General features: G+C 40.2%; 1 protein-coding gene across 2 annotated transcripts in view; it reads right to left on the minus strand.

Moving 5' to 3' along the window:
- Window positions 1-19,784, minus strand: part of LOC141807415 (sodium/hydrogen exchanger 9-like) — a 109,201-nt gene that overhangs the window by 71,486 nt on the left and 17,931 nt on the right. For both annotated transcript variants that reach the window (XM_074693422.1, XM_074693421.1), the window contains exons 6-8: window positions 8,162-8,267; window positions 3,962-4,100; window positions 1,385-1,490 (exon numbers count right to left, since the gene is read on the minus strand). In XM_074693422.1, coding sequence (XP_074549523.1) covers window positions 1,385-1,490; window positions 3,962-4,100; window positions 8,162-8,267 — 351 coding nt within the window. The remainder of the gene's footprint in view (window positions 1-1,384; window positions 1,491-3,961; window positions 4,101-8,161; window positions 8,268-19,784) is intronic.

Raw genomic sequence — 19,784 nt, forward strand, 5'->3', positions numbered from 1 at the left:
CAAAATGTTTGACTTTGATTTCATATCGGATCACCATAATTTGTATATTTGGTCCTCTAGCAATTCTGTTTGATGACACTCTTGTTTTAAGTGAAAGAAAAGATGAGTTTGACAATAAATCACTGAAATACGGCAAAAAAGTCAAATAATTTTAATAAACAACACTTAAAATACCCGAGGCTCTGTGCGATTCACTCCCTTGGTTTTGCTGCGGTGTGCCTCCCACACTGCATTCAGCACGGTGTGTTTTTATAGACAAGGGGCATCTGGGTTCAATAGACAAAGGTTACACTATTTCATTAAAACCATCTTCTCCTCCTCCACAGGCCACAGGGAGGACTGCCAAGACGGAGGGAGCTCGACAGCATCAGCTGAACGAGCGCAATCCCGCTGACACAATCAGGGCAGGAGAAACAACAACACTAATGCATGCATATGTACACTACATTCATAATTCAGAGACGCGGTAGATGAATATGATTCCAGACAGGACGAGTAAAGTAATTATTCTTCTGCAAACACAAGCTGGCAAATGTATCAGTAAAGTGAAAAAATCTGACAGGAGGATAAAAACAGCAACCTTCCCTTGGTGATGGAGGAGGCTAGGAAGGTTAAATGTTGTATCAATTTCAACACGAGGCATGTGCTCTTCTTGACTTTTCAGGAAACCTTACAGCTAGGGCAAGAACGCTATTAAGGCTTTTTATGGCTTGCTCCTATCTGTGCAGCCATCTCCAAACTATTGGGACAAGCATGTTCAGACAGAGGAGGGCGGACACCCTCTGAAAATGACTTATAGGCTACTAGCACAGAATGGGATTGGTACCTGCAGTTCCCTGAGCAGAGGAGATGGCTTAATACGTTCTCATCTGTACACTATTGACTCTACACGATGCCAAGGACTCTCCGAGGATAAGGTATGTGTGTGTATATAAGGCAGAGAAAGGCCGTCTAATGCTGGCAGGGGTTAAATAAAAAAAGGAAATTGGATTTGTTCTTGTGCAGATGGTCATGTCTGGACAAAAAAGGATGTGCACACATTATATCTGGGAGTACAAGTGGCCGGAGAGAAGCCGGGGAGCAGCAGAGCCTGCCAATCAAACAGCTGCTCATGACACTGATAGCAGGGAGCAGTGAGCAAGTCAGTGCATGCAGTTAAAGAGAAGCGCCTGAGGGGGGAAAGGGCAGCAGTTTGCCAACAGGATCTATCTAATCCTTCTGACCTCACACATGCCAGCCACACACACACACACACACACACACACACACACACACACACACACACACACACACACACACACACACACACACACACACACACACACACACACACGCACACACACGCACACACGCACAGTTGACATGTAAATGACACAATGCTCACCTGAAAGTCCACAGGCTTCAGCTGAGAGGAAGCTGCTCCAGGACAGCAGGAAGAAGACTGATGTTTCCAGAAGTGGGTTTTCAAACAGGCGAGAATATTTGGTAAGGTGGAAAGACAGTTAAGGATAAACAATAAAAAATAATAAAGTATATTAAATCTTGTTCTGGTGTCAAATTACTGATTGTCAATCTGACCACATTTGCACAACAGCTATTTTCCCTTAATGTTGTGTTATGATCCAGAAGCTTTCCTGATTTTGTGCACTTATACTACTACTACTACTACTACTACTACTACTACTACTACTACTACTATTAATAATAATAATAATAATAATAATAATAATAATAATAATAATAATAATAAATTTTATTTATAAAGCACTTTTCTAGACACCTAAAGACACTTTAAAATGGATACAAACAACATATAAAACAACACACAGTAATAAAATATGCATGAAAAGAAGCAGATCAGAAAAGAAAAGTGCATTCAAAGACAATCATACATTAAAAGCGTTTCATAAAGGTGAGTTTTTTGTTAGTGTTTTCAAAGTGGGGTGGTCGGGACAGTTGCAAATGTGCAATGGTAAAGCATTCCAGAGGGTGGGGGTGGCGACCCCCAGGTTGTCAACACTTTTAAATAAGTTAGTGCATTAGTTCTCAAACTTTTTTCAGTGATGTACCCCCTGTGAGATGCTTTTTCTGCCAAGAACCCCCTACAAGCGCTAAGCAGTTATGGTTATAAAAACAGGGAAACCAAATCACTGTAATATTAGTGTCTATTGGATATAATATTCAGTTTATCTACTTAAACTTACATTAGATCCATACATTGATTGAAAAAATTGTGTTAGTTTTTTTTTTTTTTTTTGAATATTCATTTTTGAATCTTGCGTACCCCCTGGAGTGCCACTACGTACCCCAAGGGTTACATGTACCACTGAATTAGTGTATGGCTAGAGTTATGGTATAAATAGAGACATTTGCCTGTTTTTCCAGATTAGTTGCCCCCTTTAATTCAGCTGTGAGGACAAACATTTATGTGTCGACTTTTTTGCCGATACTGAAATCCGATTTTAATATTGCTGTTATGGCTGATAACCAATATTTACCGATATCAATCTTGTTAAAAAAAAAAAAACAATCTGAGATGATGTGTCGAGGTAGTTCAGAGAGAAAGAGTGGCGCGATCATGAGAAAAGACTACCATGGAGAGGATCAAAGGATGGAGTGCCTGAGATGAATGCGATCAAAACAGTACATTTTGTATGATTTTTTGGACCAAAAACAGGAAGAGAGACATGAAGAGGGTCCACTCTTCTTATGTAGTTTCGGTGTTTACATAGTCATAGAAAACAACATTTTTGGGGTCTTGAAAGATCGTTCAAGATGCTGTGAAAATGGCTGGCAGCTAATGAGAAAATATCGACCCACTTTTACACATTGACCTATACCGATAATATTGATACTAGGGCTGAACGATTTTGGAAAATAATGTAATTGTGATTTTTTTGGACCAATTTTGCGACTGCAATTTAGCATGTGATTTTGTTTGGGAGGGACATTTATCCTCTGCATTATAGAAGCACTAAGTCATTCCATAGCATGACCAACATGCCAAAGGATACTGTCAACATATAAACATTTCTTTCCTGCAATTTTTGAATAAAAAAGAAAAAGGAACACTGAAATTTGGCTGACCACCAGTTGTCAGTAAGAGTAACAAACTATAAAGAACAAAGTGAACAAGGGGTATTATGGAAGAAGATTAGAGCCACTGGAAAAAATAAAACCCCTTTTTTTTAATTGCAGCCTATGTGATTTAAAAACTGTATTACATCATATTGTGATGCCAGTTTCAATTTGATTAATTTTTCAGCCCTAATTGATACCAATATATATTGTGCATCCCTAGTATAGATAATCTGAATGTGTCAATATTTTGTTTTTAGATGTTTATATTTTTCTCCGCAGTACACCTGCAATGCAATCCAAACCCTCATCTAATCCTCTGATTGTTAACCACAAGGACAACATCTTACCAAATCTGTTTTTAAATCAAGCACAGGCAGGTAGAAAAACTAATTAAAGACAACTGAGCAACTGTAAGTAAATGTGAATCTCCTGAAAACACCACAGTTTGAAGAGACAACACGAAAGAGCAGGCTGTTGCTATGGTTAGCATCAGCACAATCTAACAAATACTCAATTTGTGCTTTGCTCGCACCAGGAGATTAGTCACTGTAAATAAGAGCTGAGCTGTGCCGCAAACCTCTCATGACACATCCTCATTTTTCATCCTAAAGTCTTATTACTGGAAGATCAGAGAGAAATGCCGGACAACTGTGCGAGTCGAAACTTCATCAGAGGCTGTTGGCTTGATTGAAGACCTCTCTGCAGCCATTAAAGTCACGGCGGCACTTTAGTCTCAGCCACATCGCTTTTGTTGATAAAGGTGGTACAGTAGGGGGTTTGTTAGAGGGTGAATTACCAAGTTAAGGAAGCGGGAAGATTGCAGCGGATGCAGAGGTGATAATTGAGTTTAGGTGCAGGGAGGAGGAGGATGAAAGGATATGAGGGCTGTTATGACTGCAAACGTGACACCCAGGAGGAAGGAGCCGACGAGGACCCCGAGAAAATAACCAACAGAGAGGAGTAAAGCGAGGGCGTTGGAGCTGTGTCGCCTATCCATCTGGCTGTAGGTGATGATGGTGCTGAAAGACAGATTGACACAATATAACATGATAAATAAGACAAACTGTTATGGAAGCAACGGAAGCCAATAACACAATTACAATAGAAGTAAATATAAGTGTTACTGACGGCGAACCATTAAAGCAACAACATGGTTTATGGCTCTGAAACAAGTGCAGTCATCAAAAATATTGCCCACTAGCTTCTTGGTATAAACCAGTTTTCAGCATTGTGCATAAATTCACACACTTATTATGCTGAGCTAAGCCTTAAAGTGAAATTTATTGGAGTCATTCCTGAGAATACATGGCCTTCTTAAGAAGTCAAATCCTGCCCTCAAAAACAACCCACTTTGAATTATTTGCCTCCCAGACGTCCCCGAGTAGTTAGAGGGAAACAAGGGAAATACTATTGTTATTCACAGAGACAGCAGCATCGTGCTTTTCACACCGCTATAAATATTTACTTTGCAGTGGGGGGAGGAGAGAGAGACTTCCACATCCACATGGAAGTCATTGAGTGCAGAGGAGGCCTCACAGAGAGGAGGAGAGGGGGAGGAGAAATTAGGAATGAGGGAAGGAGAGACAGAAGGGGGGGTGAAGCATGCAGAGGCAGGCACACATGTGTGCAGCTGTAGGATGACTGCATGTCTTTACACAACACAGACCCTCCTGTTTTCTCCTCTTAGACTGGGACTGTGTCAGATTAAAGCGCTGACTCAGCAAAAATAACATTGTTGTTGCACACATCTTTTAATAGCAATAAACTACAGACTGCTAAAAATGTGTGAACTACTGACAGTGTACAATGTAATATGCTGTTTTGGAGTTTGGCTGGATACACTAAAGAAACATAATCCAAATACAGCCCAAGTATCAAAAAACAAGCTAACATTAGTTTATATGTTTGAATATGTTGATGAAAACTAATATATGATGAAAAATGATCTTATGTTGTGTGTTTACCATCTGATTAAAAATCAATCAAACTATTGAGACATGTTATCACAGATAACTGGTGTTTAGCTCAAAAAAGGCCTCACTGCTAGCAGCAAACTCTTTATTTTTGTCACTCTTCAATAATAACCCTAGTTTATTTTCTACTTAAGCTTTCTGAAAAAGAGAGAGAATAATACTGTAGGGAAAAAAATACACCACAGCATGAAATTGACTTGTCGGACTGTGTACTAGCCAAAACTAGCATTTTAGCTAGTCCTGGTGATATTTTAGATCCTTATAGTAAAAGCTTGCACAATCTCTGTTTCAATATCCAGGCTAAACAACAGATTGTTAAAAATTTAACAACATAAAATAAAAGCAAAGGTTGGCTAACAATATACATAGTGCCAGTTTATTCAGTCATGTTGCAACAACATATTTTACGGTACATACACTTTAACAGGACAACAGTTGTGCACTGAGTGGTATCTGGACAGGCATAAGCAGAAGAAAGATGATTATTTAAGCCCAGTCTACTTTTCAACAGGACATCTGTAGTTAAGCTTCCAGCTTGTAAAGAGTAAGGAAAACACGACAAATCAGTATTCAAAAACAGCTTTGCAAACAAGTTTTTGAAAAATAAATGACTTTTTTTTTTTTAATTTAACACTGGCATCATTCAAAAATTTAACCCAAACAACAGAAACACATCTTATTTTATTACCTTTTACTGTTTTCTTTACTGTACATTAACAACTCTTAAGTTGTATTGTGTAATGTAATCATATATATGTTCAAATAGCGTTAATATAACCTGCATATGTGATCCAAAATGCTTTTATTTTGCCTTTACCAGTTATATTAGCAATTTGGTTGTACTTGTTGCAATGACAAATAAAGTTCTATTCTATTCTATTCTATTCTATTCTATTCTATTCTATTCTATTCTATTCTATTCTCATATGTATGATTGATTGAAAATTTACGAAACTAGTCACCTGAAAATATGTGACAAGACGCTGACATTTTGCTAGCTTACAGAGCTAGTCCAACAGCAAACAGCACCTATATTTTTGCCCCTGACTTAAATCTTTTACTCTACTTTTCAGAAATGAAAAAAAAAGTAATACATCATGACATAAAATTGATTTTGTTGAGTGATTTAACTCAGATTTATTGAGTTGAAGTTAAAACTGGCAAAACCATTATTTTGATGTACAAAAATATTGTTAAAAATGTAGCATTTGTGCTCAACTCATCCTGGGTAATGTGAAATACTTTCACTGCTTGGAAGAATTTCATGCAACAAGCTAACTTTGGCTCATGATAGATGTTTGAATATTGTTGATGAAACCCTGATATTCTATTACAAAATGTTTTTATTTGGTATCTTAACTAGGTTTATGTATGTTATATAAAACCAGATCAACCAGCAGCCTTAATATAAGTGCCAATATATCACAGATAGCTACTATTCACTAACTTGAAAAGCTAGTAGCTCAACCTTTATCTTTACCACTACATGATAGCTGAGTTGTGTTTTCTGATTTTGCTTTTCAAAGAAGAAACTACTTAGCTTTGTGTAGTTAAGGGGTGTAATAGCCAACAATACAATATTATAGCTTGTAGCAGTGACTTTTCAGATGACTGTAGTTTTATCAGTTCAGCTTGAGCTAAAACTGGCACAATCTCTCTTTGAGCTCAAGCTACCATTAAAATGGTAGATCCTCACTGTGTCAAAAATGTCTGACAAATGAACCTGTAATGCATCTCCACTTTTCAAACTGTCAGGTCAAAATGAGCGAGCGAACACCAGAACATGCCTTAATCTCATTGCAGAGGGGGAAGAATCAATCAAGCTGTCGCTAATGAGCTCAGCACACCGAAAGGGGAAAATCCATTACCCCCTCTGTGACATTAAAGACTCCACTTGTACTTCCACACTAAATTTGGACTCTAGGAGCTTGGTAAGTCAGCCCTCTAAGGGGTGTTTCTTCAGGCATCTCAGGTTGTTAGCTCCCAGGCAAGAATCTTGAGATGTCAACATAGGTCCTGGTTGAATGGTGACTGGGTCAGGGCTGCTGGAGCAGGAAGTTTAGTGCCTGTGAGAGGGCACATCACATAAGGTTGAACCGCTCTGGGAGCTTGTTAAAATTCCAGTGCCAGGACCCTGCGTGGCCCACTAATAAGGGCGCGCTTTGTGTGTGGAGCCAGAGCGACCGGCAGGCTAGCAAGCCAGTCAAGTGACAGGAGATGGCATGAAGGCCGGTCACGCCACTCCAAGAACAAACACAGCACTATCTTGACTGTTTTGTCCGGGGGAGACGTGTAAGCTTCGTTCCTCTTCACTTCAGTGTACGCGGAGACAGCAGCCACAGCGTGATCACAAGAACACTTGCTTGGTTTTCTTTCCATCTGCCTGCCTGTCTGGGCCTATTTGTGTGATCAGAGAGAGATGTTGGCATACACAGGTACGGTACATGTGATGCGTCAGTCCGTGTAAACACAACATGCACATATGAACACAAATCTTCTCATAGATCCTGTCATCCCACTTCCTGAGCTCCCTGTGTGAGTTTTTTATTTGCTAAACCATCTGTTAGCATGTCTACTTGAATGCCTTGTTCACTAGCACTGCGTGAATAGAGCAGACAACATGTGTGAGCAAGACAAACGTGTTTTGAAGCCAAATCCTGGAGAAAAGTGGAAAGTAGGGGGGATAAATGAAGCTATTAAAATGCATTGACAGTGCTTGACTTCACCATGGCTTCTCCACAGAGGTTAAGAGGAAATGATGCTGTATATTGTCTGAATCTGACTGTAGCTGCGTTAGCCGAGTTTGTTAGCAGGGATTGTGCCTCTACTCTGGCATCGAGTCTCTCCACTGAGTACTTTAATGAGATGCTGACAGCGCCAGGGGCAACTCGCTTACGCAGTCCGCTGCATAGTATCCGAGGCGCTCATGCAGTTTTTTTTGCCAATCACACCATTTCCTTAAAGCTGGCAGCATCCATCCACTCAACCCTCCCCTACACTTCCTCCCCCATAATGCCAATTGGAAGAGACTGAGCTCCCACACAATTAAACCGAGAATTATATACTACATCCTGATGGTGCAGAAAAATCCTGAGCTAGACACTTACTGAGTCAAGGAAATTGCCACGGCGTCATTCAGGACACTCTCGCCGAACAGCAGGGTGTGCAGATCCACGTCCACATGCAGCTCTGACAGCAGGCCAAGCACCGAGACTAAAAAATCAAAACAAAGCAAGCATTACTCCTGGATCACTGCAACAACATCTCTACTAAGAACACAGCAAAACCTGTCACCTCTGCTGCTCGGAACAGGAGAAAACCAGGGGAATTAATGTTAGAGTTTAACAACGAGAGCTGACAGAAAACGTCAATTCACTGACAGCTTTGAGCTTTTTGACACTCACAGCAGTCAGAGTGACTCAGGCTGAGCTGACTTTGAGTACACAGTGCTTTGATAAGGACAACACTGATTTCTGTAACAGAACAAGAATAGAACGCACGAGAAAAAGAATAGTATCACTACATTCAAGCAACGTATATTGATTCAACGTACAGCACATACAAACAAAATCATGTTGACAGATAGATTGAACATTTGAAGTTTTAAATCTAGTTTCAGTGATGTCACCCATTGGTTTTTGAAGAGGTGTAATGGTGCCTAACTATTGTTTTGATATTAGAAATGTTGACTCGAACTTACTTTCCATCAACCTGGCAAAAGACAAAGTAGCTCACGAATGAGTTACAATGAAATTCAACCCCTGTACACTGTGTCACAACTATAGACTGTAAAAAAACTGGACGTCCGCTTGCTCGGCTCGAAGTGAGGTCTCCACAGAAACTGCTCCCACTGGTGGCTGGCTGCAGTAAAGGTCAAAAAATCCGTCTTTCCAGCCATTCCAGATGGGCTGTGGTCAAACTTTAAAAAATTGATACTCCTCGATTGTTGTGGTGATTTGAAGAAAGCATTTGCCTGTCTTGTATTCAAGTCCTCTTTTTTCTGAAAAGTTTCGTTTTCATTAGTTATATAAGGTTAAAAACGAGGCTCTACGAAACGTTAACAATGATTGACAGCTGTTCTGTGTATTTTTTTCAGGGATTGTAAAATATATCAGGAGGTAGAGTCAAGAAGTGATGAGACTCCCGAAGGAAAAAAAAACGTATTATTTTTGTCACCCAGATCCACTTAGATTCTCCCAGAATCCCTCATCATCTCTCCTGTGCAGACTCTGGCTGCACAACTGCTACAATGGCTGCGCTTGTGATGGGGGTATTTTTGCTTCAAAACCGTACAATGATACACCGTCCACTCTATATACAGTCTATGGTCACAACAGGGAAAGGCTGTTTTTCCACCAGGCTGTAAACATGTTTATTTCTGCTGTAGAATTTGGCACTTAAACAAGGGAATTATGGTGCATTCAATTTATGCTTGAAAGTCAGGATTTATGAGTTTCGAAAGGAAAATTTCAATTGGATTGCCCCTGAAGGTCGGAATTTCCTACTGGGAAGTGGTGGATCCACACCAAAGTATTGCTGTTATGGCGAGTTTTTCCAAATTAAAGAAGATGATGTAGGACTGGGCAATATGGCATTTTATTTATGTCTCAATGATATTAGGCCATATCTTAATAAAGTATATATTGGAAGGGTGGGATGATATGCGAATCTCTGAATCCGATTCAATTACAATTTTTGGCGTGCTGATTTGATTCAAATTAAGATTTTTTGATGTTGATTTTTTTTTTTTTTTTTTTTGCTTTTTTAACACCAGACCATATAAAACAGTTAAATGATGATGATAATGTCTACAGATTATATCAGGAGCCATTTTTTCCCTTAAAATGCACATCACTTGAGTCAGAGAGAAATAATTCACCCTCTGCTAGAGAAAAATGATATCTTTTTTTCAAACCACTTTATAAACGAAGACTGAAATGAAGAATTAGAATTTGAAAAAAAAAAAAAGATTTTTTGACAAAGAATCCTGATTTTGATATTGTCAAACAAAAAACCCTGACATATTGATTTTTTTCTCCCACAACTAATAAATACCTTCAATATTTTGAAGTACAATCGAACCAGAATGTCAACACTCAATATTGATATTTATTATAAGTATTGATATTAATAATTATTAATTAATTTTAATAGATGAACCCCATTGACCTAACACTGTGAAAGAGAACTGTAGGCTCCAGCCTCGTCACCCCACACAGACTTATATTACACACAGTAATTTGAGGAGTGGTGAGATGATATTTTCAGCCCCCTCCTTAGAGCCTGCTGGGAGATGCTGTGAAGCTGGGGGTTGGTCTGAACTGGGAGGATAGGTTTGTGAGACAAGTGAGAAAACAGTGCAGCTTGAGTTGGTTCGGTACCATTAATACTGACTGTTTTCATAAGGGTGAAATCTTGGATTGGTTGGCCACATAATCAAGGGCAGATTTTTCAAACCATGCAAGTAAAAGAAATCAAATGACAGAAAAGCTTGATAAGATTTGTAGATACTGGAGAGACTAACTTTAAAGGTTGTTTCAATTTCCTTATCAGCACTGCTGCAGGTGTTACAGCTCTATGATAAGTGGGGAGTTTTAACACACCCAAGGTATTACTGCTGTTTTTTCAGTTAAGAGTGATAACTCGGATTCTCTGATTTTAAGAACACAGAGCAGGGATTGGCAGAGATTAGAGCTCAGATGCTGCAGCACTGAACGATCCAAAGGAAACAAGCAAAAGGAGCCAATTACAGCCAAATGTGGGGAATGCGGGCGGAGAGCTTTATGCTCTCAGTCAGGGAAGATTCACTCAGAAACACAAACAACTCTCAAGATGTATTCCTCACACAAAGGAGCTTCTTCTGCAGTGACTTTAAGTGGACATGACGATTTACACAAACAGTGCGTGTGGTTGAATCTGTGTGCGGTCACACATGTTTCTGGACATTCAAGTGACGCACATGACCGTTAGCTTTGGTTCTGAGCACAAAACTATGAAAAATGACAGAAGATAAAATCTAACCACAGGGGCTCAACTTGTGTTTTGTTCTCAGCTCTAGGAGTTTTCTAAATGGTTAAAGGAGTTCATTTCTGCTGTGGATTCTTCTCTTTTCCCCAACAATTTACATGTGTGATGAGATCCTCAAACATTTGGAGATGAATTCACTCCATTGTTACACCAGCGTGTGAATGCTGCATATGTGAAACCAAACACTGAAATTTAGAAAACCACTTTGAATGGCACAAGAACTGGAAACCAGAGAGCCAAATCAACTTCGATTTATGTCTTAAAGATTTTTCTGTTTTAATTCTTCCCAGATACCACAGCAAAAAGGGAGTGTCAACAAATAACTGGGTGAAAAAAAAACAGACATAGCAAGGGTTTAAACTCAGAAAAAAGTCCCTTGCCTGTTCTCTTATAACACCATATACACTCTACAAGGCCACTTTGGTGGTACAGGGTTGGACCCCTTTTTGCATTCAGAACTGCCTTAATTATGGGCATAGGAAACATTCCTCTGAGAGTTTGGTCCATATTGACATGATAGCATCACACAGTTGCTGCAAATTTGTTGGCTTCATACCCATGAATAGTATCTGCTGTTCCACCACATCCCAAAGGAGCTCTATTGGATTGAGATCTGGTGACTGTGGAGGCAGTTTGAGCACAGTGAACTCATTGTCATGTTCAAGAAACCAGTATGAGATGATTTGTGACATGGAGTGTTATCCTGCTGGAAGTATCTATCAGAAGACAGATCAGGGTACACTGTGCTCATAAAGGGATGGACATGGTCGGCAACAATTGGTACTAAGTGACCCACATTGTTCCAAGAAAATATCCTCCACACGTTACACCAGCAGCAGAAGCCTAAACCGCTGATACAAGACAAGATGGATCCATGCTTTCATGTTGTTTAAGCCAAATCCTGAGCCTACCATCTGAATGTTGCAGCAGAAATCCAGACTCATCAGACCAGGCAACATGTTTCAATCTTCTATGGTCCAGTTCTGGTGAGCTTGTGTGAAATGTAGCCTCAGATCCCTGTTCTCAGCTGGAGGGGGGTTCTACCTGTTGAAGCCAGTCATTGATACTGTTTATTTTATGTAAGCAATTTCCTTGAGGCGACAAGTTTTCTCTTGATCTGCTATATGGACAAGTGAATAATTTTAACCTTACTTTGGTCTTTGAAAAGTGGAAGGATTCAGTTCCAACAAATGCGGAGGCATCACTGAGCCCATCTGCATACCTTGGTTGCAATGAATGGTTACTGGAGTTAAGGTCTTTGCACACTGAGTCTGATTTTTTCGTCCAAATTTGACACATATTAAAAAGGAACTCAATTCTATGTTATGTCAATCATCTTTGCACACTAATGCTGAACAGAGCGTCATTTAAAAAAAAAATAAATTAAGAATAGGTTCAGTTTTTTGCGGGGTTTTTTTTCCCGGCTTATTTCCAGGGTAGTTTGACCATTCAGAGACTCCATAGGCTACTTGCAACATCACATTTTCACATTCTCCGACATAATTTCTGTAATTTCAGGCTGTGTCGATGATGAATATGTAGTTGTGAGTGTATGTGTGCATGCACATACCTCTAATACACAGCTGCTGCTTAGGATCAATTGCTTGATCACTGATTCCATTTTTCCCCTAACGTGAATTTTTGCAATTAATAGACAAATACAGTTATCAGATTCAGTGTGCAAGGTGTCTTTTTTTAATTTTCAGATTTAGGATCTAAAAAAGCATCAGAAAATAATGGACTCAGTGAGTGAGTACCTTTTCTGTTGCTTTTCTAACATTTTGAGCCAATCTGGTCATTTTCTCCCAGAGAACTGCTGCCCACTGGATGTTTTGGTACCACTCTCTCTTGTTTAAAGTCTCTTCAGTCACCTTTCTACACAATTTCTGATGCTTGGTTTGAACATCAGCATGCTGCCATGTGATTGGCTGATTAGATATTTGGATTAACAGGTAGATGATCCGGTGAACACAACTAGGTGGGTGTGTTTCCTTTAGTGTTTGAATAGTTATAACAAAAAGAGCTAGAGCTAGTATGTAAAATTTACTGAAGGAAACATGATTTTAGATGTTTCACAACCAGTTAAGTCACTAAAAATAACTTGATAATATATCGCTTTTCCTCCTGAGTCTCTCAAACTTCCACATTCAGTGACTGGAATGTTAGCTGAACTTGGAGGTGAGTTCCCATGAAGCGGATAAACATGGTGTGGAAGATGTTGAGCATATGAATGAGCACACTGTGCACGCAACGCACTTAGCAGTGCAGGGCGGCACTGAGTGACAAGCAGGATACTGACATTGACGAGGCGCTGATGTGCCCGTCCGCTCTGTACCTCCTGTCAACACAAGTATCTCCTTCTGCAAGCTGCAGCATTGTTGGCTCTGTGTCTCCCGATACTGCAGATTAGATTAGATTAAAATTACATTGCGGTGTATCCCTGAAGTTGAGCTTATTGCTTGATATATGATGGATGAGATAAAATCGATAGGAAAGCGCTGGCTCAAATGCACCACAAGGGAAACCAGGCAAAACAAAATTATCATATAGCAAGAAAAAGAATTTTGGATGAAGGGATAGAAATCTTCTTATCTCTCACACGCACACGCACACACACACACACACACACACACACACACACACACACACACACACACACACACACACACACACACACACACACACACACACACACACACACACACACACACACACACAAACATACACACCCAAACACAGAAAGTCAACTGTAACAATATAAAGTTACTTTTTAAATTATTTAAGTCCCACAGCAAATTGGGTTTTAAAGCAGAATTGACAAACTTTAAGCTGTTTGCAGTAGACCAGTGTTTTCTTAAATTTCATCAAAAAATGCCACTTTCCATGACTAGTGCTGTCTCAAAATGATCTGTTCCCCTCATGACTAGCATTTTGGTACTTAATAGAGAATCTTTTTGCTACAAACGTAATGTTTATACAGACACCAGCTTCTTGCAGCATTCCCAAGAATCTTTTGAGAGTCTGTTTGAGGGTCTAACAACACCCAAGCTCCAGCTTTGTCACAGTAGGCACGGCATTTTCTCATGAGACTGCCTCATATTTGAATGAATCCATCCTGCACTCCACACGTTGCAGGTTTCCAGAGGCAGAAAGAGCAAAGCAACCCTGGAGCATCACTGAGGCACTGCTATGCTTCACTAGCCCCATTTACCATGCAGTCCGGTTTAGATCAGTACTGCGTGGTATGGGTTGGATCGGTTAGGCCTGATCCTGTTTGTGTTTCCACAGCCGACAAGGCCTCTTTGTGGTAGGCAGTAGTACCTATAGAAGTCAGGTACCGATAGTCAAGTCAGTTGCATAATGCCGTTACACCACAGCAGCTCGACGGTGTACCAAGTCAATAAATCCAACGAAGAAGAAAAACGTAACACAGCTAACAAAGAGTTAGGTGTTTTTTGGGAGAGTTTGTCTGTGAACAATATAACTCAAAAAGCACCAAACGGATCTTAATGAAATTTTCAGGAAATGTTCAAAATGGGATAAGGAAGAAGTGATCCAATTTTGGAGGTGATGTGGATCACCACCTGGATCCAGGATTTTTTAAAAGGATTCTTTATCATTGTGAGATGGGGTCATTTTCACCATATGTGTGTATAACCCCATAATTTATGGTCAAATTCCTTTGCAAAACAATACAAGACAAAGTCACGATAATTTCTGACGGATGTAAAAGTACGATCCGCATCCTGGCAATATTCTAGATATTAAGATCCGGAATATAAAACATGTACTGGGTCATCATAACTTTCAACACTGTCAGGTAACAAATCATCCTACAAACCTGCAACTAACACCAAATTGTAGCAGACAGTCTGCTGAAAGGAAGTATAACATTAAAGTAGCACTAAAGTGTCACATGACAATCATAATATAGTTGGTGGAGAAGTACAGCTGCTGTTGTCGTTGTTGGTAAGTGACAATTCTTTTCCACCAATCAACGGTCTGTAGCTTCACTTTCTTGGATCAGATCTGTTTAGTCTGGTACCCCAACAGAAGGGTACCAAAAAGTGGGATTGTTTGTCTTGGTTATTTGGGGATCTGTTCTGGGATTAGTCAGTAGAAATGCCATAAAATTCATGCTGTGCTGAGACGAAGCGAACTGAACTGGTTGGTGGAAACGGGGCTAAAGAAGGGCAACATATACTTCATATTTCCTCCTGCAGTTATACTTCTCATCCAACAAAAAGTTCCAGAAGTTGAACGGCCTTAAACATACTAGAGCAGACTTTTCTTATGCACACGGCTCAGTAATAGTGTGTGACTTGGGGTTTGAATACAGAAAGTTTTACTGATTATTATCCCCTTTAAAGTGCAAACTGAAACGTTGATGCCTGCTGTCACCAAGTCTTATATCAAGATTGTTGCAGTCACTCAAGGGTTTTTGAGGTTGTCGCCAACTTACTTGCAACTCTGTGTCTAGGAACTTCCAGCACTTTTGAGGTAGGCTCATTTCAGTTTACTTGTTTGTGCAGGGCAATGATAGCTTCTCTTAACTTTTTGGACAGCTCTGGTGACCATACTTTAACATGCAATCATCATGGAAAAACCCCGTTGGACATGATTCAACTAATCATGGGCTTTATGAGATGACACCTGATTTTGGAGTGTGTTCTGTTAAGCCGCGTTTCAACTGTCTCCTCTCTGAGAAGAAGCACTCTCCGGTGTCTGGCAGCAAACATTGAGTAAGAAAAGACAAATATAACAGTGAAATAGTAACAACTGTAGAATACTAAATGTTAACATTAACAACTACAGCGTTCCACCTGTTGAGGCCAGAATATATAAAAAAAACAAATCTATAAACCTGAGTTTAATTTGTGTTGTGAATAATGACTCCATCATGTTAGTAGTGTTTGGTCACCTAGTGAACACAGGTCCATGAGGACAAAGCCATGGTACCAGCAGACTGACAACAAGCGCAGTAGCAAGACAGCAGCCTCTGGACTTGTTGTGACAGATCTGGCTCTTTGGTCTTTGACAGGTTTAAAGCTTCTCCTGGTCTGGAGAAAATCCTTTATCTGGAGAGGGTGAGGTGGGCCCTGAAGTCAGGAGCGTTCCATCTCCCTGCACCTACTGTATAATGCCTGACTGATGACAGCATGGCGTGCGGCAGTCACAGTGCAAGACGGGGAAAAAAGGAAGGAAAAAAAGAGCGTCCACCACCATGCACACACATACTCTCATGCACAGGAGGGTGCGGGTTGGCTGGGTTGTCATGGCAACCCACGTCCTACAGCTGTCAAGTGTTCATCAGTTTCCACAGCAACACCATAAGGTGGAAAGAGTAGACAATTATTTCAGACATAAAGGGTCGGATGGAAGCCTTATTAGGTCAAATTACCCGGCTGCAGAGGTTCAGTGGAGGCAAAGCTTGCGGCCACGGCAGTCAGAGAGCGTGGGATTTGCTCGTTGATTCGACCAAATTAGGCAGACAGAGCAGATTACAGTCAACAGGGAATTACTATAATCTTCAAAGCTAAGCGCAAAAAGTGCTGAATGTTAGGGCAGTGACGAGGACACAAACACACACAAGACTGAGGCAGAAAAAACACTTCCTGTCGTGTCACAGGTAGTTTCCCTTTTTGAAACTGCTCTATATCTTACAAATCAGAGTTTGTGAGTGTCAGGAAAAGGTCTCTTCGAAGTCAACACTCATTTTTGTTTCACATGTTAAAAATCCGAGTATGTCTGCCTTTTACAACGATGGCCTTCCAGAAGTAACACAAATAAGAGCTGTCAGAGAAGTTACGCTACGTGTTGATGTGTCATTTTTAGTCGTAAACCAACATCTGAAAAACATCCAATATTTTGACACTTGCATGAGGCCAAAAGACTGATGGGTGACCCAAAAATGACAGCTGAGATGTTTGGGCTCCTCAGACGCAGTTTTGTGTTTTCTGACTGTCAGTTTCTGTTTTCACAAGTTGTTAAATGTTGATCTGTCCAAACATGCAGTATAACACGAGTGAAACCAAGAAGTGGATAAACAGCAAAAACTGAAATCTAACCAAGTTTTTATATCCTACTTTTATTCAAAACTGTTTCATTGGATTCCTAAATTGCTTGTAAAGATTAAAAAGCACACTACCAATGGGTTAAGAAAATTGACTAGTTTCGTGTGCCAAGACATTATTCTTATTTAAAAAAAAACCTGACAAGCAAATTCTTCTTTGTTTTACCACGTTGGCAGATTTTTTTCCAACTATTTTTTCTTCTCTTTACAGGCAATTCAGACTTCATTATTGCCCTTTAATATCTTGAGTTGACACAGTTTTAGATTTTGCCCATCACTTAGGACTTGAAAACTTTGTCAACATCTGCTACAATCTGCTTGTGAAAGGCGCTTGGTGCTCTCAGCCCAGCGCAACTCTAAATCTCTGGCCAGACTTTTCTCCTCTGCCAAAATAGTGAAGTAAATTATCTAACGTCATAGGGCCAGCAGTCTCTTTCTACCTTAAGAGATGTCTGAAGACTCATCTGTTCAAGGAACACTTAGGCCCTCAAGCTGACCCTTCACCTCTTTGTCCTCAGGGGTAGAATAAGTCAGAAGGTCTCAGACCCAGCTCTTAGTGAATATTTAACAGTGGTTATTGAATGTTGTCGAAGGTTGAACGATATTGTTGCAGTAATTTTAAAGGTCCCATATTATGCTCCTTTTCTGCAGTTTAATATGGATCAGTGATGTCTTCATGAAATGATAGTTACATGTTTTGGTCCAAAAAGCTAATAAATCAAGCACAGCAGCATTGTTTCCAGGCTCTCATAGCCCCTCTGTTCAGAACGCTCTGATTTAGTGGGCGTGACCTTCATATGTAAATGAGCCACCGCTGATACCGCCCCGCTCTTCAACGTCACTGAGAGCGGCGTCACGAGCCCCGAGTGCACAATGTTTAGAAAACAGCTAAGCTAGTTTACCGTAACATTACAGGCTAAAACGACCGCAGCTTAAGTTAGCATCCTGAAGCTAACACAGAGACAGGGGGGACACTGAGGAAAAGCTCTGACATCTGCTCCACAGCACACAGCATTTGAAATACTCACATTTCCAGGGTCCGAGGTTTGTTGGCGGATGGTTGGTAATGCACCTGGATTCAGGACCAGTCTATTTGCTAGCCCTCTTTTGTACTGTCCAAAGTTGGAAAAGCAGTCAGCGGTGAAGTGACTAGCACACACATGCACAGTTTTACTGAGTGTAGCTGGAACATTTCCTTGATAAATGAACTCTAGCCACTTAGTCTTGTCTGCTTCCAAGATGGGAAGCTTGTGCATGAAACTACGTGGCTGTTTAGAGCCAAAAACAAAGCAGTGATGGCTCTTCAACTTTGGCATTCTCCTCCCCGCGGGGAGAGGGTTCAGGAGTATCTGCTCTGGTGGACCAATCAGGTCAGACTTGCTCCTGATTGGTCAAAAAAGGGAATTGCTGACGTCGGCAAATCCCAAAAATCCAAACACCTTGTTTTAGGTCAGGATTTTACATTCACAAGCACTACTAAGTACAGGTTTTGTCATTAAATATCACATTTTGTGGGCTGGAAGGAAAGCCAAAGACCCACAAATTTCACTAAAAGACTTTATAAGTGATTTTTGCATAATATGGGACCTTTAAATGTGGTTAGCAATGGCTAAATTGTTTTCAATGAAGAAAAAACACTTGTTGCACTTGATGGCAGCACCTGCAGCCAAATAACTTAAAGCACTTTGGTGCACCAATGAAGGTTTTCCCTTCTGTCTAATTCTTGCTTGTGTTGAACTCCTTTGGACAAAAGCGTCTGCTAAATGAAACTCTAGAATTGTAGAATTGTCGTACATGGCCTTCAGTTTTATTGCAACATCCAGTTCTACACTCGACTAGTCCCATCGCCATGGAAACCCACACCACAATAGCTAACTTCCCCTCCAAAATAAGAAACATGGATACAAAACAGTTTTTTCATCACTAGACTACAACAAATCCAACCTCATAACCATTGGCCCCAAGTCCCTCACAAATCCTGCTCTGAGTTTTAGTCTAACAATCCATAACTCAACCCAATCCCCCTCACCTCTCCACTGCAACCTTAGTGTCATTTTTGACAGCAGCCTTTCCTTTCAACACTATGTCCCCCAGCTTACTAAAACAGCCGTCCTCCCACTCAAAAACACAGCCTGCAATTGTGTAGTGTCTTTTTACCGCTGCTCTACTCCAACAATAATGCTCCAAATATCACATTATACTATTGCAGGCAGGTTGCATCATCTGCTCACCTAAGTCTAACTGTTTTCCATTTCACTCTAAATTTTTGGAGTAACTGCCAATGAGTGAATCAAATAAGGGCTCCAACAGTAATTTCATGCTATTTTGTTCCTTTTGGCACACCATAGTTAAGCACAGTGTCTTAGTGCTTCCTGCTGCTATGAGGGAAAATAACATCTGAACTTCACTCTAAAAAACTACCGTACAGCTAAGGGGACACATGAAGAGTGATATGGACTTTGTGTCGAACAGAATTAAACTGTCATTCAGGCAATTCAGTTGTTTGAATTCTGGAATTTAATGAGCAAGTTTAAAAACGTGATAAATCAAGATAAACTACTGAAATTCAGTGATATAATGCCATTTAAAAAATACTTAGCGTTCTTTATCCAAGCAAATGTCAGAACTTG

This window comes from Halichoeres trimaculatus, unplaced genomic scaffold, assembly GCF_033239565.1.
Source record: "Halichoeres trimaculatus isolate MK-OKI-2021-1 unplaced genomic scaffold, fHalTri1.1 fHalTri1_scaffold_18, whole genome shotgun sequence".
In the NCBI taxonomy this organism is placed as follows: Eukaryota; Metazoa; Chordata; class Actinopteri; order Labriformes; family Labridae; genus Halichoeres; species Halichoeres trimaculatus.